General features: G+C 40.8%; 5 protein-coding genes across 5 annotated transcripts; 2 read left to right on the forward strand and 3 right to left on the reverse strand.

The window, feature by feature from the left end:
- Positions 1 to 878: 878 nt before the first annotated feature.
- On the reverse strand, positions 879 to 1,355 carry LOC128263083 (uncharacterized). The gene has a single exon (XM_052997777.1). It carries the CDS (start codon positions 1,234 to 1,236, stop codon positions 904 to 906), a length of 333 nt encoding a protein of 110 aa, XP_052853737.1. The 5' UTR covers positions 1,237 to 1,355; the 3' UTR covers positions 879 to 903.
- Positions 1,356 to 2,943: 1,588 nt separating this feature from the next.
- LOC128263084 (uncharacterized) lies at positions 2,944 to 3,694 on the reverse strand. The gene is made up of 2 exons (XM_052997778.1): positions 3,210 to 3,694; positions 2,944 to 3,003 (listed from the first exon to the last, which is right to left on the reverse strand). Exons 1-2 carry the CDS (start codon positions 3,435 to 3,437, stop codon positions 2,974 to 2,976), a joined length of 258 nt encoding a protein of 85 aa, XP_052853738.1. The 5' UTR covers positions 3,438 to 3,694; the 3' UTR covers positions 2,944 to 2,973.
- A 702-nt stretch (positions 3,695 to 4,396) lies between these two features.
- Positions 4,397 to 6,373, forward strand: LOC128263081 (60 kDa heat shock protein homolog 2, mitochondrial). Its single transcript, XM_052997774.1, has one exon. The coding sequence runs from the start codon at positions 4,510 to 4,512 to the stop codon at positions 6,190 to 6,192; it is 1,683 nt and encodes a 560-aa protein (XP_052853734.1). The 5' UTR covers positions 4,397 to 4,509; the 3' UTR covers positions 6,193 to 6,373.
- Positions 6,374 to 8,598: 2,225 nt separating this feature from the next.
- LOC128263082 (very-long-chain (3R)-3-hydroxyacyl-CoA dehydratase) lies at positions 8,599 to 13,316 on the forward strand. Its single transcript, XM_052997776.1, has 5 exons — positions 8,599 to 8,768; positions 8,846 to 9,197; positions 9,820 to 10,165; positions 10,232 to 10,592; positions 12,623 to 13,316. The coding sequence occupies exons 1-4, from the start codon at positions 8,688 to 8,690 to the stop codon at positions 10,566 to 10,568; spliced, it is 1,116 nt and encodes a 371-aa protein (XP_052853736.1). The 5' UTR covers positions 8,599 to 8,687; the 3' UTR covers positions 10,569 to 10,592; positions 12,623 to 13,316.
- A 2,873-nt stretch (positions 13,317 to 16,189) lies between these two features.
- LOC128263080 (protein toll) lies at positions 16,190 to 20,473 on the reverse strand. The gene is given in 3 exon segments (XM_052997773.1): positions 16,190 to 17,671; positions 19,297 to 19,370; positions 19,372 to 20,473. Coding segments are annotated over 3 exon segments (2,391 nt in total). The 5' UTR covers positions 20,347 to 20,473; the 3' UTR covers positions 16,190 to 16,329.
- Between the last annotated feature and the right edge of the window lie 2,647 nt (positions 20,474 to 23,120).

Genomic DNA, 23,120 nt, shown 5'->3' on the forward strand with positions numbered 1-23,120 from the left:
AAATATGCTTTTATATGGTTTTTCCATTTGCTATTTTTAAAATCAAGGGAGATAGAAATAAATTACATTTGTAAGCTCGCTCCAACTGTACATGTAAGTTCATAAGATAATTATATTATTTAAAAAATAAAAATGTACTTTGCTTTTGTCCAGTGTAAAAGCTCTTTAGCGCACACTTACACAACCGAATGCAATCCATAGTGTGTTATCCTAGCTGACATTGTAAACATGACCGAAATGCATGTTCCCCAAAGTGCCACAGTATTTGTGTGGGCCAGTGTGGGGGTGTAAAGCCACATTTGACGTGCCAGTGCCACATTCATTTGCATATTTGAGAGCCCTTTTTTGGATAGCGCGTGAGATGAGCGAGAGGGTGAGAGCCGTGCGAAAGAGAAGAGACGCTCAAGTCTCATGTGTAAGGCATAGATAAGTTCAACTTAATTAAAGTTTCAGTGGGGGACAAAACGTTGACTGCTTGCTTTTTCGGCTCCTTGTTGCATAAATTATGACAATTGGCCATGCGGCTTACAAGATGCACACGAGACCTTGCCCATTTCGCCTTATCATCATCATCGTAATTGCCACCAGTGGGTTTATTATTTACACCACCCACATCGTTCATATATAAATCCGTGTAAGCTTTTAGGTCTTTTTGAATCAAAAATCAGGGTTTGGTCAGACATAATCCCATGTTTTGGATATGAAATCCTATCTAAATCAAGATTAAATTTTGATTGAAATGCGTAAATTGCGTTGAGATTATTATATGTAAACACATTATCTCAAAGCCTAATTTTCTTAGACATACAACTTGCATAAACAAATAGATAAATAATCATCTTCTCGTTTGAAATTCCCTAATATCAAACGCAGCAATATAAACGTTTAAGCCTTTAAGACACTTTATTGAATAGATTCCTCGTCATCTTCATCGCTATTCTCCTCGTTTGAAGCGATTTGTCCCAGCAGAACTCTGACGTCCTCATCAAATACTTTTCTGTTTCGGACAAAACTTCTGGGTAATGGATTAGTCAACTCCTCCTTCTTGCGTAGTTTGATCGCGGTCATTACTTGTTGAAGGGTACGGGCCTCGTGCTCCTGCTGTGCCAAAAAGATGATAGATTGCAACTCGCTTTCAGCTCTTTGCTCGGGTGTTATTTTGGCAGACACACCCAGCTGACTATCATCCACTTCCTCATAAGCAGCCACATCATCCCTCAAATAAATTGAATACATTCTCAAGAAAAACTCGGATAAGTCAAAAATGATCAGAATACTCGCCCTTCAAAAATGAAATGTGTTATGCCATTTATTTGTGACAGATTTATCAAAGTTTGCTTAGTCACCAATAGTTTTGTGAATTTATTTTGTGCATTTGACTTTTATTGATAACTTCTTGATGTATTAAAATATCGAGATCCCTTCATTAACTGACAGCAGCTTGGTTAAGTGGGATCCAAGAGAAAGACTCAACAAATCGTGTGAGTTGAAAACAATCACATAGATTTTTTGAACTCAGTGCAGTCGTACACTTTTCAGGCAAAAGAAACCAACGGCAAACCGCCTTAAACATAAACAAATGGAGAATTTTTAAACGCATCAACAAGTTGCACCAGAATGAAAGCCATTGTGTATTGCATAGCTAAGTAGAGCTTCGGAAATCTTAAGGTTCAATTATTGGGGTAGGAAACCATGGAAACGAAGCACCAAGTTAGTAAATGTCGGAAAATGAAGGCTTACAGAAAGCTGTTGACCTAGGTTGCTTTTCAGGGTTTTTAAAGCTAACAGGAAAAGCTTTTCTTGGTTGTTGTCCTTTTTGTGGTGAGTTTCCTGTTTGATTTGAGTTGTTGGGCTAGGTTCTGGAAATTTTCTTTTACAAAAAACTAAATAAAATGCCAACGACAGGTGGGTTGGTCATTTTAAACCTCTTAGGAAAGAAAAATTTTATACCTTGAACACTTTACTTTAATTTTTTAGAACTTATTTTTTAACAACCGAAAAAACCTTTTCAAATCCTGCATTTAACGCTATTAAAAAAAAAGCCCTTGGACTCAAAACACGTTTAACTGCAATTAGGATTTAGAATAGAAAAAAACTGATTACCAATTTTTTTACCCTCTAATTTCCTCAACCGGCTAAAATGCAAAGGAAATTTGCTAAATTAGGTTGATTTTGTATATTTATACCATGTCAAGGCCATGCATTAGAGCTGAACTTATTGATTAGTGAAACCGGTGTCAGTCCCGCCACCCCCACACAACCATTGCGTTGAATAAATTATGGGCTTCTGCTTACTGATGGCCGGCGACAAGTTCGTCACGCATCGTAACTGCAAAATAATGAAAAATACCAGTGGCATTGCGTCCGAAAAGCAAAACAAAGCCAAAACACAGACCACCACCTATTCAATTATGGTCATGGGCCATACCGGCAGGGATTAAGAATTCCATTTGTGGCCAGCGGTCACTTAAAGAGGCGTGACAAACACGCACCCTGGTACTTAAAATGAAATACCGAAAATCCAATCACAAACAATTTGTTTTAATCGTTTTACTGAGATATAAATATATATATTAATCATTTGTTGGAAACATTTAGTTTAATCAAATTATAGATGTTTAAATATATATGTTTTCATGTCTTTTAATTAGGTAATTAAAAATTAAATATATGTTAAAAACATTGTCCCCAGAAATGGTTTACTATTTTTCAATACCATTCTTCACACTCAAAAAATATTACCAGAATTTAAAATATTTATACAATTAAAAAAGCTTTACCAAAAATATAGCAAAATTACATAGAAAAATGCTGTTGCTTTAAAAAAACGAAAGATTATGGAGAGTAAAAAATATCTTACAAACGGCTTAGGTTTTCACTTCGCAACTTTAACATTTCCGGTTAGCATACACTTTAATATTCCGCAATCCTTGACGGCCACATGTCGTATACGTGATGGACTAACAGAGTTTTTTAATCCGACCATGACCAAGAACAACAAAACTGTAAGTATTGAGGGACATAAAGTTGGCGCCAGCCAAAGGAAAATAAAACAGGCGAAAAACAAAAACGAAGGAAAAAGGAAAAGCGTTATATCGAAGCTGCTTTTTGGGGGAAATCCCCAAAGGAAATTCCATTCGCATTTTTTTTTGCTTTCGCATGCAAAGCCAAGTGAATCCGTGGCCGTTGCACCGACTTGTTGCACTCACTTTTCCATTGTTGCCATCGGCGGCTGTTTCCGTCGCATCCTGAGGCAGATGCATTTGCGAACCGGCCGGAGTGGGCGTGGCTGCTCCCGGGGGCGGTGGCAACTCGCCAGCGTAATAGTCCGCCACACTGGGAACGAGCAAAACGCCCACCTTATTCCGGGCCACCTGCTGAGTGGTGCTTTTTCGATGCCGCGCGGGCAACATCATTCGGTGGGCCACCAGAGCCATGATCACAGCACTTCTCACAGAGTCAAACAGATATTTTTGAAATATTTCCGAATATCCGAGTAGCGAAAAAAAGGAACACGCGGAGGGCAAATCAAAGCAGCGTTTGCCTTAAGGAAATGCTCGACGCCAACTGAAAGATACCACAAAAGAAAAAAATGAAAAACAAGCAGCGAACGAAAAACGAAAAGGGAAACTTTCAACGCACCGGAAAGAGGCGAAAGACGAAAGGAAGTGGCCGACAGCTCTCTCGCTCACTCTCACACACACGCAGCCATTTGTTGTTTATGTAAGTGTGTGTGCTTGCGTACTAAACGCCGCATGTTTGATGAGCGTTTTGTTGTTGTCGTTGTTGCTCCTTTAACGTTAATATTAATGGCGGAATCACATTGTCTGCTCGAAACGTGTGTCTGTGTGTGACGACGGTGTGCGCCTGTGTGCGTGTGGCGACTGTCGTGTCTATGTGAGTGCCGTCGACTGTGTGTGTGTGTGTGTTAGTTTATCAACACGTGCACGCCACATTTAATAAACGAAAGCCGAAAAACAAGCAGGAAACATGGCGCAAATGTAATATTTGTTGTTAAAATAAAATGACGAAACGGAAAACAAGTTGGAACATAATAAAATGTCACTGACACACGCGCAACTTTTCAATACTCTTCTAGTTTTTATTTTGATAATATTATTACATATTTTGAGTCAAATGACAAAAGGACTTTACTGTTTTGTTTTTTCCCTTCTTTAGGTTTTTCATAGCTATCTATTTCAAATAATTGTTAATTTTGTTTATTCAAACAAAATTAAAATCTTAAAAGCAATAAACAAGCAAATATTGGTTGCTTTCATAAAAGTTTATTAGTTTCAAGTCCGCTGTATCGACTTATTTAAGATTTTGAAGCTGAAATCAATCACTGTCATACTTTATATATTGGAAAAAACTTAAAAATATGACAGAACTTAAAATCATTTGGCATATTCCTTTGCCTAACGAACAAAGGGTACTAAATTATATAAAAACATTTAAAAATTAGGAAATAAAACCCCGCAAAATTAACGACCAAAGATCACGTTCAAAATGCTGAGTAGATTGGGCCGGAGTGGTGGCACTAGCGTGCGCTCCTTTACCAAGGACGTTCGCTTTGGGGTCGAGGCGCGCAGCCTGCTGCTGCAGGGCGTGAACATCCTGGCCAACGCGGTGGCGGCCACTCTTGGCCCCAAGGGCAGGAACGTGCTGATCGAGCAGTTGCTAATATCGCCACGGATCACCAAAGACGGCATCACAGTGGCCCACAATGTGCAGCTGAAGGATCGACGGCAGGACATGGGCGTTCAGCTGCTGCGCGAGGCAAGCAATAATACGAACAACAATGTGGGCGATGGCACCACCACGGCCACGATCTTGGCCCGTGGAATAGCCTGCCAGGGGATGCATGCGCTCCGCCAGGCAGAGATTAATGTTCAGCTGCTGCGTGAGGGCATTCTTGAGGGATCGCGAGCGGTGTGCGAAGCCTTGGGTGAAATGTCCGTGCCGGTGGACACCATTGGCCAGGTGGAGGCTGTGGCCAAGGTCGCTCTAAATGGAGACGAACGACTGGCAGAGCTTATTGGCGACACCATATTGGAACTGGGTGAAAGTGGCGTCATCTTACTGAAGGAATCCCAAAGCCCCGTCGATGAGGTTAAAATCCAAGAGGGCATTACTTTGCCCTTGGGCTACTGTTCACCCTTTTTTGCCTCGAAAAGTGAAGGCAAAACCCTGGAGCTGGGCAACTGCCTGCTGCTGCTCACTTTGGCCAAAATTGAACAAGCTGAACAGATCCTTCCCGCCTTGCAACTGGCCAAAGTGAGGGAACAACCTCTTCTGATCATAGCTCAGGATTTTTCCAGTGATTTGGTAAAGATTCTGGTACTGAACCATTTGCAAGGCCGAGTCCAGGTGTGTGCCGTCAAGGCACCAAAATTTGGCGAGGATCAGCGGCAGGAAATGCAGGATCTAGCTCTGGCCATGGGTGCCCATCTGCTGGAGGATGCCACCTGGCTGGCGGAGCTCTCTGAGGGGGATCTTGGCGAGGTGGTATTAGCGGTAGTGGACGCCAAGGAAACGCACCTGCTGCAACCCATCAAGGTCAACGAGGCGCAGGTTGAAGGACGCATTCAGCATATTCGTGAGCTGATCGATGAGGCTGTCACCGATGAGGAACTGGATCGGCTAAAAACAAGGCTGGGCAGAATGCAGGGCCACATGGCCACCATCTATGTGGGCGGCACAAGTGACCTGGAAATCAGTGAGCGAAAGGATCGCTTCAACGATGCCCTGCATGCCGTGAAAGTGGCCATCAGCGATGGTGTTGTTCCCGGAGGTGGCACAGCCTTTTTACGGTGTATTCCTGCCTTGGATAAGTTACCTCCTGCTAGGGTCATGGAGCACCAAGTGGGCAGGGAAATTGTGAGGGACGCACTGCGTCTGCCCTGCTACACAATTGCCCGAAATGCTGGAGTAGATCCCGACGAGGTACTTCGTCGAGTGCTAGCTGGTAATGGCAACTTTGGATACGATGCCGCTGCCGGTGAGTATGGAGATCTATTGGTACGCGGAATCGTAGATCCCACAAATGTGATGCAATCTGCCATAACGGATGCCGCCGGAGTTGCCTCGCTTTTGGCCACCACTGAAGTTCTCATCACCGAGCAGCCGATTAAACGAAAGATTCCCAAAAATCAGATTACCCAGGATCTGGCTAAACTGGTTGGCATGTAGAAAAAAAATTAAACAAACTCATTTTAAGTAGGCTATGAAAAATGTATTTTAGATAATCTTTAAATTAAATGTTTAAATTAGTCAATAATGTTTAATTAAATTACCTTTTTTATCGATAAACTAAAATTTGCAATGCATAAAGTTAAGCCAAACTAAAGTTAATATTATACAACAATTATTAAGTTCAATTTTTGGAACAATAAAAAAAAATTAACCATATAAGCAAAATTAAAAATTTTCTTAAAACAAAATTTAAACGAAACAAATAAAAATTAAACAATATAAGTAAGCGCAAGGAAAATACATGTATAATTTTGGTAAAAATTGTATTAAACAACATCATATCAGAATAAAAATTTCATGTACGGTGCCTTAAAAATCCAATAAACTTTCTATTCCAACGGCGCTTGTAGTGTATATGTGGTTGCCTTCATTTATGACTTGTCTCCTTGTCGAATCCCTAATTTGAACATATACGAACACGCATGCCGCGTTCAATAGACCCCGACTCCGTTGGCAGCCACACTCAGTCATAACCTGACGTCCTTCGGCTCCTGTTCACTCACCCACCCACCCACTCACTCATACGCCCAACTTGACCTTAACCATTTGCTGCGTTTTGTTTGGGCGCCAATGGAGAAATGGGAAGAAATGTCAGCAGCCGCATTCCTATTTATCTTGATATATTTGGGCGTTACATACAAGTGCTATATGTCATTTGGGTAAGCGTATAGCGTTGTCATTAACGGTCATTAGGCGCACACTTAAGAGCCAGTACGTATACGCCACGATGGACTGGCCAAGTGAAACATCTGTTTATCAGGGATTTTGACCTTCCCATCATACGCGTATTGCATAATTAAACAGCATGTGGGATATTTTCGGGTCAGTGCCATCAACAAGGGTCGTTGTTCGTTTTCGCTGGCCACAAAATTGCATTCTAAATAATGCAACAGGGCCTCTTACAGGTAAATCAATAAAATTGGCGGACAATGAATTAAATAAGTTTTTCAAAGTGCCAGAGAACTTTGCAATACTAACGATGTTTTGAAACTAAGAGTTATATTGGGGCTTAAAGGTACACTTACCTTGACACGAAGATACAGATACAGATACACAGATACAGCTAAGCATATAAATATATATAGATGGGCGGTTCGATAATGGTGCCTGGGCAGATGCCGGGTCTAACGATTCTTGAGAAAGCGCAGCATTTTGCACCGCCCGATTCTTGTGCCTTTTGCCTGTGTGCAAAATGATATGGAATAATGCTGGTGATGGCTGCGAAAGAAACACACAGAAAATACTCATCGGAATTAGCAATTGTGATTCCCAAAGCCCTAGCTCACGTATGCTCCATTGTTGTTGCTCCAGTTCCAGTGGGTTTATTGTTCGTAAATACAAAATCCGACGGCAAAACAAGCCTGACAAGTTGTCGCCTCTTGTTTTAGCAACGGCACCACCCCCACCAAAAAGGAAGGAAGTTGAAAGGACAACAGCAGCGCTGCCATGTCTGGCCATACAACAGGGATATACCCAGTGCTCCCAAAACGAGCCCACAAGAACACACACCCGAGGTCCTCGACTGTGCCGAGGGTTTTTCGTTTATTCTGCTTTGTTTTCGCCCTTGTCAGACAACACAACTTCCGAATTTGCGGTGGCGGCCCATAAATCAAAATGACCCAAAACGCGCAGCAAGGAAGAATACACCACAAAAAGCACATCAAATGTAGCCATATATTCGTATGGAAATTTTTTTGTAATTTTTTGAAAACTAGGATTTAAATATTTGGACTACTGAATATACATATTATAAATTTAAATAAATGTTTTTAAAACAGCTTCAAGTCATAACCCAAATGAGCCTGTTAAAGTAAGAACGTTTAATTACCTTTCAGTTTTGAGAAAAATGTTTCTTAGCACACACAACGATAATATAATACTATTTTTAATTAATTTTCTTGGCATGTGATAATTTTTATTTTTTTGACCAACCGCAATAAAAAGAAAGCTTTCAGAATTTTGGCTTGAGAATATCCTGTTATAAAAAACCAAATATACAAGCATATGTTTTTTATAAAACGAATGTAACAATTGTTTATACATTTCTTAATTAATAACAAACTGTTGCATTTAAAATTTTAGAATTCCGAAAAATTTGATTAATTCCAACTAAACATCTTAAAATAACATATATATTTATAATTAAATATTTAAAATATCCGAAACCTAGCAATGTGTTTAAAAATTTTAGAAAAATAACGACTAAAATTTAAACCTAACAAATTTAATCTGCAGCAAAGTTCTAAACCATTTCTAGCGAAGTTTCCCACCCGATGGCTAGTTTATATTTTCGGTATGTGACATATATTAAACTCGTGGTATTTTTAATGGCAGCGCCACGGTCACACTGACAGTGTTGCAAAACGGCGGCAAATCAAAGGTCGGGTATTTATTTTAAGGGAGAGATGTTTATATTTATTTGATAGAGTCAAATGGCAAACCTCAGTCCACTGGTCTACTGGTCGCAGACCAAACAAACACTGCTGCTCAAAGTCGACCTTAAGGATGCCAAGGTAAGTTAGGAATGGATTTGCAATGGGTCGGAGTACCCCTGTGAAAAATCAATAATGGTAACCGAAAATTTTCCCAGGGCGCTATTGCGGACTTTTCGCCGGTTTCCGTGAATTTCAGTGCCAATGGACATGGAGCCCGTGGAGTGCATGCCTACAAATTCGAGCTCCACTTCTATGCCCTCATCAACGATGAAACGGCTACCTTTGTGGTCAGCGACAACAAGATCGAGCTGCAGATCCGCAAACTGGAGCCGGAGTGGTGGCCCCGCCTGGTGGCCACTCCACAGAAGCCCCACTGGCTGAAGATCGACTTCGACCGCTGGCGCACCGAGGACGACGCCGAGCTGGAGGAGAAACCTCGCGACGTGCGCCAGGACTACGGGAAGGAGTATGCCGAGCTCCAGAAGCGCGAGCTGGGCTATATCAAGGGTTGGTACTCCTTACTCCCTATATCTGCATTCAAAACATGTGGTCAAAAGAGATTTTTTCAGTTTTGCCATAGTTATTTGATTTTTTGTTGACTTGGAAACCTTTTTAAGTAGAAAACCTTATTCAGAAGGCTTTTTCTTAATCAACAATTAAAAAAAAACTATTTTGACACCACATCATCAATTTTTTAAGTGTCTTAATATTTTATAAAGAAATGATTTTCCGAATGGACGTAATTGAGTTTTATAGTTTTTCCAAAGTTTTTTTTGATTTTTTGATGATAAAGAAACTTATTTAAGTAGAAAACCCCTTTCAGAAGGATTTTCTTTAACAAATTTTAAAGGCTCAACCATTTTAAAGGTTATTTTTTACCCACATAATATATTTTTATAGAGACTTAATAATTTAATTTAAAAGATAGGAAAATTTGGTTTCTTACAGTTGTGCCACACTTTTCATTTTGTTGTTACTTTGAAAATCTTATTTTGTGGGAAACCTTTTTTAAAAGGCACACCTTTTAAGGGCATAACATTTTTTGAAGAGATTTAGTTATAGCATTTTTTAAAAAGTTGGAAAATTGATTTTGAATTTTTACAAATCTAAATATCCGCTTTCCTTGCAGAGAAAACCAAGAAGGTGTACATGATCTTCTACAACCTGGCCATGTTCGTGGGCTACCTGTATATGATGGTCGTTGTGGGTGTGCTATACTACCGCGATGGAGCCGATAGCATTGGCAGGACCTACGCCAACGTGGGCAACGCCTTCAAGTTCATCCAACTGCTGCAATATCTGGAGGTGATGCACCCCATCTTCGGCTACACCAAGGGCAGTGCAATGATGCCCTTTTTCCAGGTGTCCGGGCGCAACTTCATCCTGTTCCTAATGATCGACATGGAGCCACGGATGCACACAAAGCCCGTGGTGTTCTACGTATTCATAATTTGGTCAATGATCGAATTGGTTAGGTAAGTCTCTTTATCAAAGTGTAAATTAATGAATATCTAATCTAGCTATGATCTTCTCCCCACCAGATATCCCTTTTACTTGGCCCAACTGCTTGGCCGCGAGGTGGGCCTGCTTACTTGGCTGAGGTATACCATCTGGATACCGCTCTATCCCATGGGTATCCTGTGCGAGGGCATCATCGTACTACGCAATATTCCCTACATCGATGAGACGAAACGGTTCACCGTGGAAATGCCCAATCGCTGGAACATCACCTTCGACATGGTTCTGTTCCTGAAACTATACCTCCTGCTGCTGATCCTGCCGGGCAGCTACTTGGTCATGTCCCACATGGCCAAGTTGAGGTCGAAAAAGCTCGGACGGGGACGCGCCAAGCGCCAGCAGCATCTCCACGCCGACTAGTCGACACAGACTGCCAGGAGCAAGGTTCGTCCGTCTCATTGCTGCTCGTTTTCCTATTTTCGTTTAGCGTAAGCAAATAGTCCAAATAGTCCAAAGAAATATCTACATCCACCTTTCTATTCTACATTGACGTTCATTAAACTTTTCTATCATATTGCAAATGTAAATTGTTTCCATTTCATCGCAGTGGGCTTGGGGTCAGTTTTCTAGATACCAAAAAAAAGAGCTTACGGAACATTCCCATACGAATTGACAAACAAAACATCTTGAATACACTTAAGATTTAGATTTGGTATTTAGAATTACGGTCAGCATTATTATTATTATCTTGTAAATTTTGAGATTTGAGAATCAGAAAGCCTTTATTGTACCGCTCAAAAGTATTTGCCCGGAAAAAGAAACGATTCCTCAATTCAATTTCTGAATATAGGTGCATACAATAGATTTTTTCAGAGCGATCTGTATATGCCCTATATTGCTAATCACAATATCCAATCATGTTTTTGGCACACTTTGTATAGCTCTTTTTATAAGTGCTTATTAGAATAAAGTTTTTGATAAAGTCACATCACTACGAAGTGCACACTTGAGGGGAATTTGTGTATTTTTGTGACAGATCTAAGCCAACATACCAAAAGAGCCCGCGCACTGAGTTTTAGCATCCTGTCAGGCATTGGCTCTTGTCCCTCTTTTGCCGTTTGAGTTTGAGTTTGATGGGTAATCCAATTTGCACTCGAGGACGATGCACAAGTAGCTGCTGATCCACTTGACCCACTACTGACTTTGAGTTCTGGCTGGAGCTCGCTGGCAGCTCCCAACTTTGTCATTTCTTCGAGGCTTACCCACATGCCGGGCGTTATTATTATTTATGAGAAATATGTGGTGGTTAGACCTTTAATTATGTTCGGATTGCCGTTGTGTTCCGAACATCAATTGGTTGTGGGTGGGAAAGCTGATAGCTGCTAGCATTTATGTGGCACCTTCTTCACTTGAGTTGGACAAAGTTGAACACTAATGGATTTGACGATAGTGCAGCCGGCATATGTCACCTGCTGAGCGATGCTAATGGCTTCGGGCCGAGCCGCCAATTCGTCCAACAAGCCAGCGAAATTTATCCCCATCAAGTCCCTTTTCGCGTGAAATATTCATTGCAATTTGCACTCTCACTCGGCATTCGCCTGCACTTTTTTTTCGGATTTTTAGTTTTGGCCGGAGCTCACGTATACGGAACTGAACTAAGCCGGGGTTAACGCTCAACTAATCACCCCAGCGTGGCCAGCTAATAAACCTCCACGAGAAAAGGCCTGGGCACTTGCTGATAAATGGGTTTTTGATTAGTGCCGAGCGCGATTGATTTTCAGCCTCTGTGGAGCAGTGGAGCGCAGAAAAATATGCGGATTTATGCCATCTGACACCCATGCACGGCATGATGCAGAAGAAGCGGAAGTGCAGGCATCAGCAGTTGGCTGCAACCATGATTTACAACCTTCTGTAGTTTTTCACTACCCCCCCCCCCTTCTCCCCATTCGAAGCGGTCATTTTTCAACCGCGCGCCTCTGGCAAACCAAAGCCAACCCCCACTGGGGAAGGTCAGAAACCAACTAAGCCACCGAGGCTCGAGACCAGAAATATGAACAATTGGCCCAGCGTAAATTGCACGCAATCAAAGATAAGTGTTGCCCGGTTGCCAGGCAATGTGGAAAAAATCCAATACCAAGTCTGCCACGAGGACAGCAAACAAAGGGGCATTGAAACACTTAATCAACTTAAATACAAACCATAAAGGACTATTCAATTTAATGAAATTATAAAACTTTAGAAACACTTGTAAAAAGAAATATTAAGTATACGTATACGCCCATTTCCACATGTGTCGGTACTTTTACAAATAACAAATTTGAAAGCATACAAAATACTTAAACTTTTAGCTTTTAAATTAATTAGGTTAAAAATTAGATTGACAATTCAATATCAAGTCATAATTTCTTTTAGTGCAGATAAATTGCATTTTTATAAAAGGAAATGTAATCTTAATATCCCCACTTGTATTGCAGGTCATCTATATTCCATGGCAAAATGTGTGATTTCCGCCCAATAGATGGACAGAGAAAACCAAAGAAAAGGAAACCGCACCCCGAACACCTCAGCACTTGTTAATGACCTCTTTGTGTCGGACATCGAAATGCATTTTCTGCCCGGCCACATGGCACGGAAGTATGCAATAAAACTTCTACTAATTGCAGGACACAACCGCAGCGAGGTTGCTGCCACACACCACAGCTGAAAGTGCCCAAAGTTTCACCAAGTTTTCGGAATTTAAGGAAGTGCACAGAAACATTTGCCATCATAAAAATGCCAAAGATTGAAACGTATAATACACCAAGGCACACACACTTTAAAGCTCATTTTCAGTTAATTAACCCATAAAACATATTTGTTATCAGTTGTAATATAAAATGCATAAAATGCTGCTTTGGGTTAATATATTTTCATGGCTTTAAGCTTGCAAACGCAATTGAATTTACAAAAAACCGAATTTAAAAATTCTTTTGTATTGAATCGACCAAATTTGGTAATGTCATAGTTTAATAGTTAAAACTTTATTGCACAAACTAGCAATAAAAATTATGATTTATTAGTTGCTTTAATTTAATCACTGAAAAGCTATATAGTTTAAGCCTTATGATGTGTATTAAAAGTGTCTGAAAAAGGCGGCAATGAAAAGCAATAAAAGCCAATGTAATAAAACCCATATATTGTGTGCATGAATACGGGCAAGTATCAGCAAACACTATGCGAAATGTATATGCAGTATGCACTTGGAAGGATTTGTGTGCTCAAATAGCTGGAGACATCGACAATGGAGCCACCGAAGGCTGACTCAGAGCCAGCAACAATTTTGCATTCTGCATCCGCTTTCGATTTGAATTGCTGGTGGCGCCAGGCCAAAAATCCATTGATGGCATCCACACCCGTTAACTCACACACACACACTGAGATCTTAACCCCTTGTGAGCCACACATCCTTACTTTATGGCTACTAAGTAGTTCAACGCCAGGGAATCCTCGTTTGAATTTCGGCTGAGGGAAGTGGGTAAACTATTGGTCCTTGGGTCACGTAGCTGAAAGTCCTCGGAACGGGCAGCATCGGGAACTTTCAGCGGCTACAAGCCGGTTTTTATTATACTTCACTTTCGCCAAAGTTATGATAAATGAAAAGCAGTGGCAAACAGATGTTTGTGAGAACTACTCTCACTACCCAGACCGGCGCTTTCGGACTTCAGCTCTGACTATAAGTTTATGAAAAATGAGCCCAGATGATTATTCGATGGCAGCTGCAAAGTGTTGGGGCAACAATCAAATGTCATTACTTACAAACTTTCATTTAAAAGGGCACCAAGGCAAAGCGAAATAGAATTCAACACTGGCTGGAAAAGTGATGCCGGAAAATTGTTACAATAGCAATCAAACTGGATACCGCACACAAAACGAATTACATTGTAAAATGGCTAAAATATTGAATTTCTACTATTCAGCGGACTGCAAAAATGTATCTTTTACAGGCTCGCAGTTATTGAATAGGATTGGGTTTCGATAAATTTAGTGATTATTAAACCTATTGTTCAATATTGTTCTTGAGAACTTTGTGATAACATTTTTGTTTATTATTATTTTAATATGTTAAAATTAGCTAATCTTTAAACAATTTACAAAAATATTCTTAAATTTCTTTCAAAGTTTTGAAACATGTTGCTTAAAAAAACAGTAATCAAAAGGGTCGTAATTGATTGGTTGATTGATTAATATTTGCCCAGAAAAAATATTATACTTATTTATAATCAATTATATGTATTAACAATTTAGTTTCAATGGGTTTGCGTGTAAGTTGTCTTCCTACTTGCTTTCTATTTTTGTGAAGGCTTAATAGTTTTCCAAACCAAAGTTTACAAATAAAAAATGGATGTGCAAACATTTGGTTGAGTTATTTTTCGTTTAACGACTTAACTGACCTTCCCTCTTCTTCTCCGTTTTTGCCCTTCGCCCTTTGACCCTTACTCTTTTAGGCGCTTCGCCCACAAAGTGTTGGCCAGCGGGCAAGCAATGAATCTTCAAAGACGCTCGACAGAAGACCCCAGGCCAAACTAACCAACCACCCACTTTGGGGTTTATTTTTTGTGTTTGATATTGGGGGGCGGTGGTGGGCGTACAAAGGCCACGCAATCGTGTGGCGCAAAAAAAAAGGGCTGACAGCGAAAAGAGCCCAACTGGCCAAATGCTTTTCTCTGCCCCTTTTTTATTATTACATATATTTTCACTTATTTCTGGCTGAAAATTGGCTTGGCCCGCCACTTTGGGCCTAGATGGATATCCCGACCCAGCTGAACAATGAAGGCCAGCGCAATAACTGAAGTGGATAATTAGAGTTTGCAGCGGACTATGTGGGCTGGTTAAAGCATGTGACTGAATAAATATAATATTTAAGCTAGTTAATTGAACGGCAAGCTTTATCCATTTTAATTGCAAATATTTTGACCTTCATTTCCCTGATACTTATTATGTGGTGTTGTTTGCCCAATGAATTTTCCCACATTAATGCGGAATAACAGCTTCCGGCGTTGGCAAAATTAATTTGTAGTCATCCGAAACAGTAGCAATTTATTTTTAATCAAGCACACATCCTCTTCCTCTGTTCAAAAATATTTGTGTTCTAAATGGAATTTCACACCGCCCTGCCAAGCATAAGAAAATAATCAAGAATGTTTTGAAGTTTAAATTTAATTAAAATCTCATGCGAAAAATGACACAATCCACGCACAATACATTGAGGGAAACAAAAGGCAGCAGGACACCCAAGGACCATCTCGTCAAAAGCCTAAGCCTGCTGGGATATTTGGGCCTGGGCCCAAACAATGTCCACTTCGTAAGTCCCTCTGGTAAATTAAAAATTTAAACCGAATGAAAAGCTTTTTTAAAAGTGATTAATTTCGTTTTCATTCACATTTCTTTTTGTAGTCTTATAAATTGTTTGTTGATAACTCAGGCAACTGTAACTTGTATACTTAAGCTGATTTATTATGTTCATACCCATTATTTGATGGAATATACTATATTGAACTAAAAAGCCATTCGAGACTGCATTAATCAGTTGCTATCAATTCAATTAAGGTAATTAATGCACTTGAGGCAAATATGTGCTTTAATCTTGGATATAGTGTTGCTAATGTTGTGTTAATTACCTCAAGTTTTTAATTGAATTCGGTCAAAGAACAACAAATCGAACGATACGTATATGCAACACATGTATTTGAAACTTATTTTGGCACATGGATTTGTTAAGGAAGTTACTCACTGTTGCCATTAAGCTTAATATTTATTTTCTTATTTTTATTATTAAATTATTTGTATTTGTTTTTGTTGTAAATATTACTTGTACAATTATTTTCTGAAAATAACATCACACAATAATTCGAAATAAAAGCTCAAAGCGTCCGAATATGCACTTAAATTTAGACTTATGTTTATAAATATAATTTTATGTTATTGTACAACTTAACTATGTTACAATAGTTGCAATATCATGAAGCTTATATCTGTATAAATACTTTACTTTTTGTTAAAAATATTTATTGAACTCTAAGTAAGTATTCGCGTTAATCTGAAAAGTTTAGAAGTTAAAAGAGTTAACTTCTAAATTTTTAAAGACTTTTTCTGAAGAATTGAATGCGATTGAGTATACTTCCGGTTACCTAGATTTTTAAACTTAGATGAGGGGACCAGCATGCTTCTTTTGGCCCTTCAGAACCCTTCGATTGTGTGGCATGGCGTAGCACAACTTGCTCCAGAAGAGCGGATCGCCCCACTTAAGGTAGGTGTTCAGCTTGAGGTATGCCCGCAATTCGCTATCGATGCCATTCATGTGCTCCAGTTCGCGGTACAGAATGATGATGATCCTCTTGCGCCTGTCCTGCAAAGTGGCCTGGTAGGCGATCCGGAACTCCATGCGCGCCCACACCGAGTCGATGAAGTGCTGCGACAGCACAATGATCACCCGCTTTGAGTCGTCCACGGTGCGCACAATCTGCTCCGGAATGCAATCGCCCACCAACCAGTCGCGATCGTGCAGGCAAATCCGGAACGGATGCGGACCACTCTCCAGCTTGGGAAGCAGCTTGCCTATCAGTTCCTCGTCCTTGTGCGAGTACGAGATGAAGGCGTCGTAGGTCTTGTCCTTGTCCAGCTCCTCCTCGGACACCCACCACAGGCAGAGGTTGTTGTTGTACAGCCAGATCTTCAGCTCCTGCCGGAACATCAGGTAGAAGACGGTGATCAGGCAGCCCACGACCACGAGGCCACCAACCACGCAGCTAATGAGCAGGACATACGAGGGGCACAGCTCGAAGGCCTCCATCTGCTGCAGGGCCTTCTTCTGCCTGGCACACATCACACTCCCTATGTCATGCACCCTTTGCGGGTTTGTGCGCACAAAAAAGAGGAGTGGCAGGGCGGCACAATCGCAGGATATGGGATTGCCCGACAGCGAAAGCGTCATGGTGTTATTCGCCAACTGCATGAACTCCAAGAACTCCTCGCTGATCGACTGTATCTGATTGTTGCGCACATCCAGGCGGGTCAAGTTGACCGGCAACTGGTCACCGGATCCCAGACTGGTGAGATTGTTGTCCGCCAGGAAGAGACCGCTCACATTGGCATAACCACGATGCTCGTCGATGGTGGGCAGACGCGTGAGGCTATTGTTTCCCACCTTGAGCTCCGTGCTCACCAGTGTGGTGTGTGGCAAATCCGGGAGTTGCCCCAAATTCGTGCCACGACAGTCCACAATCAGGGCTCGAATGTGCTGCTGCACCCAGCAAATGCAACGCGGATCACACTGCCAATCCGCCGACTTGTACTGGCAGGTCTCCTCATTGGTGCACACCACCGCCTCGTAGCTCATCAGCAGGGTGGCCCCGTAGAACTGCGTGTTCACCATCTCGATGTAGTTCAGACTGACCACCTCGCGGAACACACTGGGCGACATGGCGGTCAGGGAGTTCTTGTTCAGGCGTAGCACATTTAGGGAGGACAGCGGCGCGAAGATGGTGCTGCAGTAGGGAGGAGATCTCAGAAGGATTAGAGTGGCTTGTACAGTGGGGCCAACGGGAACTATCACAAACTAAACTAGTTCTCTAATGCTGTATGTTTACAGGGGCTACTGGGAGGAGTTTCTCAGAAAGTATGGTTCCCATTTCTAAACAAATTTCAATTGATCTCATAGTTTTTCTTTTTACAAATGTTATATTCAAACCAAACTTAAGGAAGATAATTTTAAACTACATTTATAGAAAATGTATAAATCTACTGATAATTATACAACATTTTAAGCTAATATGTATAATAACCCTATCATAATATAATAAGAACATAATATGAACTACGATATATTCAGCTGATTAGCTGAAAATGTACAATATTGCTCAAAACTTTTAAGATAATAGTCCAATTTAAAGAATGTATACAAACATATACAGCTTAATAACTGACCTCTACAAAGTCTCAGAGTGCCGTGACAAAATTGTTGTGGGCGTTAGAGTGGGCGTGGCCCCATTTTGAAATAAACTTGCGCTGCGTGGGCATAACTATGTAGAATCTACATTTTAAATCCCAAATCTCTCCCGACTCAACTCGACTATTGATCGTGATTAGGAATATATATACTGCTACATACTTTTCAACAAATACATTATTCTATTTTTCTATTAACGGGTATAATTTAATTAATCTTAATTTTTATAAACCAGGCTTTATAATTAAATTGGTTTTAAATTTACTGAAGTACGCCAGAAGTTTGTGTTCTACATGTATTGGAAAATTTAAGAAATACTTTTTAAACTACAAAACAAAACAAAATAACAAAAATATGTTAACTTTCTAAACAAACACTTAAAAATTTCTTTCCTAAAATAAATGACAGGAAATATCAATACTTTCCTTATGCTTCTAAAAACAAACCTTCTGTAATACACTTTTAAAAAATACGTGTAACTTTAAATGTTTATAATAAAATTTTTTTTAAATCAATAATAAATTTGTCGTTGCTGATATGTTTTATATTTACAATCAGTAGTCAAAGACAGTAAAAATATATATATTTATACAAGTTGTCAGACAACTACAAGATTGCAAAAAGACAATCAATAAATTATAAAAAAATAGTGTATGGCTTTAACTTTTATGAAGATATGAAATATTTGTTTCATGGAAACAGAAAGGGATTCCTAAAAGTCATAATGATTATTATTGTTCAATTTTGATGCCTCGGCTGAAGTACATCCTATCCATGCTAATATACGTATGATTTGATTATACAAATAATCACAATCACCGTGTGGATAAGAATCAAGCAATTAATAATATTTGGCATACTTTTTGGTGCCCGAATGCTAACAATAATAATGCTGCAATTAGTATCTGAGAGTGATAACGCCACGATAACCCCACTTGGCTGTCAATTGAGAGACATAATGGTATTTGAACTGTTGCTTGTGCCGGAATTGATAAACAGAAAGGCAGCAGCGATAAGGCCAAGAAGACTCAGTCCAATGAAAATCGATTAATTAATTCTGGCTGGAGTTCTCGAGTCAGCAGACCCGATCGCTGGGCGGGCCATCTTTTAATCAGCACCAACAAGTGGCAAAAACAACAGCGGAACCCTCCACCGTTCACCCACCTTGATAAGTCAGTCAGTCTATTTCTGGTTAGATCAAGAAGGGTTAGATTGCGCAGGCCTTTGAAGACGTCACTAGTGCAGTTTGTTGATCGCATTGCAGGATAGATCCAGGGTGACTAAATTAACCTGATCCAGGAATATTTCGCCGGGCAGCTCCGTCAGATCGTCGTTGCCATTCATCTTGATGAGCTGCAACTGCTCGGTGCCCTTGAACATTTTCCGGTTCACACGACCCGTGGCCTGGGTTAAACGCACCTCCACCAGGTTCTTCATGGATCCAAAGAAATGCGGCTGCAGTTGGTCCCGTCCACGTTGCGGACCAGTTAGTAAAATACTCAGGTTACGCAACTGCTGCAGTTCTCGAAGCAGGGGATCTTTGAAAGCGATCATGGCGGGACTTTCCATGGTCAAGGCTTCCAAAGTTCCCTTGACCGTGGACAGTAGATTGCCCGGCAGCTGTTTCACTGCCACATTGAGCCGCAGTTCCTTGAGACTATCGATTTCGTGGAAAATGGACTCCTGTATTTCCTCCACAGCGCTGAAAAATTTGAACTTTTTCAGGCCAGGAACGGCTCCGAAATGCCAGCTGGTTATATTTCCGGCCACCGTTGTCTCCTGATATCCATCGCTTGAATTGAGGACATCTCGCTTGACCACAGTCTCTGCTGTGCGATCCCTAAATATCACTGATTTAACATTCTTCACTCCCAGGGTCTTAAACAGATCGGCCAGGAATGTCTCCGGCCAGAAGCTATAGGCATCGAACTCGATCTTAACAACCTCACTTATGTTAAAACGCGGCAGCCACTGCAACTCGCCTGAGGCATAGTAGCTCAGGTATAGCGATGCCCCCGGTTCGGAGACCTCCAGCAGCATGGCATACTCATCCGGGCAATGGAAACGCACCACATTCGCCTCCGCGGTACAGGTGCACTCCGGGCTGTGGCCCTCGCAAAAAGTGGGCAGCGGTATTATCTGACCCAATACCCGGTGCACTGGCACCGTCAAAAGGGCCCAAAGTAGCCACACTACCGGCAAATAGCTAAACATTTTGCAGACACTTCACTTCATTTATTATTTATAATTATATTGGGGCTGGTTTTTGCGACAATCGCGGAACGTGAAACGCGCGGCGAATAAATAGTATGTGGACACGGCAAAGTTTCGGCTATGACTAAACGACAGCTGATTGGGATCCCTGCCAGCCAACTTGTTTATCAGCACGGTTTTGTTTTTTATTTGTGGCTTTTTTTTCAGAACTCATATCGCAGTTGGGACCCATATTGAGTTGACATGGCAGCCATGTGAGGCGAATGCGAAGACGCCATTATCAAATTAAAGATGGCAATAGGCAATCTCGATGATATCTTAATAATGGGTCGCAAAGTTCAAGACCATTGTGAAATAGCTAGGGCAAGAACACCGGCAAGTTGAAGTTATTAATATAAAGGTGTTAAATTTAGTGTTAGTGTTAAACATAACAAATATCTTAATTCCTTTAATATATCTAAAATATTTACGAATGATATAAATTAATTTTTACTTTCTGTATTTCTTTTCTTACAACTAATTCGACATTCATCAACACGTCATTCATAACGTTTTTTAATACCTTCGATTTTGTCGATCTTGCGGAATTTATTTATGTCCAAATGTCATAATGCTAATGGCAAGCTCACTTTCGTTGTTTTTGAATTTGCAGCCGTCGATAAGAAGTGCATATATATATATTTGTTGTGCTCCGAACTGACAACTTTGAGCGGCAACTTTCAAGTGTTTGCAAGTTCATTAAAGCACTCTTCATGAGTCAACGAACGCAAAATACTTTGGGAATCAAACTAACTTTGTTTATGTCTTAGCTGCATAATTTCAGGCATTTTAAGTTTCAGAGAATTATAAGTTTGTTTGATGGCTAAATGAAAAAGTATCACTTCGCTTTATAAAAAAGATAAGTGACATAAAAACATCATCATAAATCAATTAAAATAAATTCCTTTATCGTTTTATTGGATTTCCATGAAATTATCAATTTAAAAATAAATCCGCGTTGAGAAATATTGGTAAAGGTGCTTTGACGTGCAAGTAAATAACCTATGGGAATTAAACTGTTTTTCATCCATTAAAAAAAGGGCCCGCCATGAATATTCGATGAGACGACCCAATATTGCGCCCTAAGCCGCGCCTTGAACTGTCACGCATGCAGCATATCCTGACATGTCCTGACAGGTGTGTGGCGGCCCACGATGGAGCTTATCGAGCCTCGACATCTGGGCTGGCTGTGTAGCTGTGTAGCTGGGGGCCCGAGTCAGACACACTCAAAAATAAATAGGGGCCGTGCTGGGCCAAGTCAATCACTTAAACTGAAATGGCTGCGCCAAAGTGGCGGCCTTGAACGCGCCAAGGACACACAGCCAGTCATTATGGACTTTGGCACATTGTCGAGTTGTCAAACTTCGAGCTGCGCTCAAGTTGAACCGTCTTCATTATAAGTTGCTCATAATTCATTTCGCGTCGGCGGCCGAAACTCAATTAACAGTTTTTGCAACATTTGGGGGGCCAAAGTTTTGAGCGACATTTTAATTGGGTGAACCCCGTCCGCTCATGCAGTGCAGCATATCGCCAACGCCATTGCCATCTCCATCGCCATCTCCATCGCCACAGGACACACACATCAAAAGTGACCTTTTCGGTCCTGCCTGGGCTGGCTGAATGTGAAAAGGCAAACACAATTACACGCCCAATTACACAAACGGCAGGCGAGAGGATGGCAAAAGGGTTCTTCTTTGGCAGTCGTACACATATTACGCATACGCACTGTGGTGCGTTGGCAATGTGGTGCACCTTTTTGTCTGCCTATGTTGTTCCTTCGGTAATGATGGCAATAACTGACTTGTTTAGTAGAATTTCCTCAAAATTTTATATCTTTACCTTCTATTTGTTAAACTCCATAGATAAAATTTTAAAACTGATAATTAATAATAATTATAATACCTATTTTAAAACTTTTTTAAAAAAAGTAACAAATACAAAAATAAAATGTGGAACGCTTGTTTGGAAAATGATACTATTTGCTGCGAAAAACCTATAGTTTTTGTAAATAAAATAGTATTATCACATCCCACACAGCTAATTTGAAAACTAACTAATGGCAATGCGATCAAATGAAATCCGATTATCTCACATTAAACACTCGCCTCCGCTGCCGAAATGCGGGCTTATCTATGCATGTGCATCTTTCCATTTGGCTTCCATTGGAACGGCAAACTGACTGCTGGTTAAACGTCAGTGGGCGACAAAAGGGCGCTTGACTTTTGACTTTTTGCCCCCGGGACAGGACTGGTTTTTGCAAATGATAATGAGAAGACGTGAAGTCCCAGTCACATCAATCAGAGCTGAACTCGCCAGCTTTTAAGGGGTCGCAACACATAAATGTCAACAGCAAATTAACATCATATCCGCACACACGGCCAGTGGGAAAATGTATGCTTTTGGACATGGCCGAAACAGAATTCGGAAACCTCTGTCAAATGTCAGCCATGGCCATTGTGTTGGCAGCTCAGATTGGCCCAAACCCATTTGACATTTGGCAAATTGCATGCCAAAAGGAAATGCATTTTGAGTAGCACATTCCAAATTAAATCAAAATACACACACACATACACGCACATAAACCCCGACCACAGCTAAGCTCACTAGATAAATAAGCGAACAGCAGCGGCATAAACAACGGCAACAGCCAAATTGTGCTTCCCTTACAATTCGGGAACCGCAAATACATTTTCCTCTTCCTATCCGCAGAAGAGTAGCTTTTCTGTGCCCCTAAC

Source organism: Drosophila gunungcola, unplaced genomic scaffold (genome assembly GCF_025200985.1).
Source record: "Drosophila gunungcola strain Sukarami unplaced genomic scaffold, Dgunungcola_SK_2 000001F, whole genome shotgun sequence".
NCBI classification, from domain to species: Eukaryota; Metazoa; Arthropoda; class Insecta; order Diptera; family Drosophilidae; genus Drosophila; species Drosophila gunungcola.

Coding starts and splice junctions, on each gene's coding strand:
- LOC128263082 (XM_052997776.1), top strand. CDS start 8,688: ATGGCAAACCTCAGTCCACTGGTCTACTGGTCGCAGACCAAACAAACA. Junction 9,198..9,819: donor CGAGCTGGGCTATATCAAGG/GTTGGTACTCCT, acceptor CTTTCCTTGCAG/AGAAAACCAAGAAGGTGTAC. Junction 10,166..10,231: donor TCAATGATCGAATTGGTTAG/GTAAGTCTCTTT, acceptor TCTCCCCACCAG/ATATCCCTTTTACTTGGCCC.
- LOC128263084 (XM_052997778.1), bottom strand. CDS start 3,437: ATGGCTCTGGTGGCCCACCGAATGATGTTGCCCGCGCGGCATCGAAAA. Junction 3,004..3,209: donor CCGATGGCAACAATGGAAAA/GTGAGTGCAACA, acceptor CAATACTTACAG/TTTTGTTGTTCTTGGTCATG.
- LOC128263081 (XM_052997774.1), top strand. CDS start 4,510: ATGCTGAGTAGATTGGGCCGGAGTGGTGGCACTAGCGTGCGCTCCTTT.
- LOC128263083 (XM_052997777.1), bottom strand. CDS start 1,236: ATGTATTCAATTTATTTGAGGGATGATGTGGCTGCTTATGAGGAAGTG.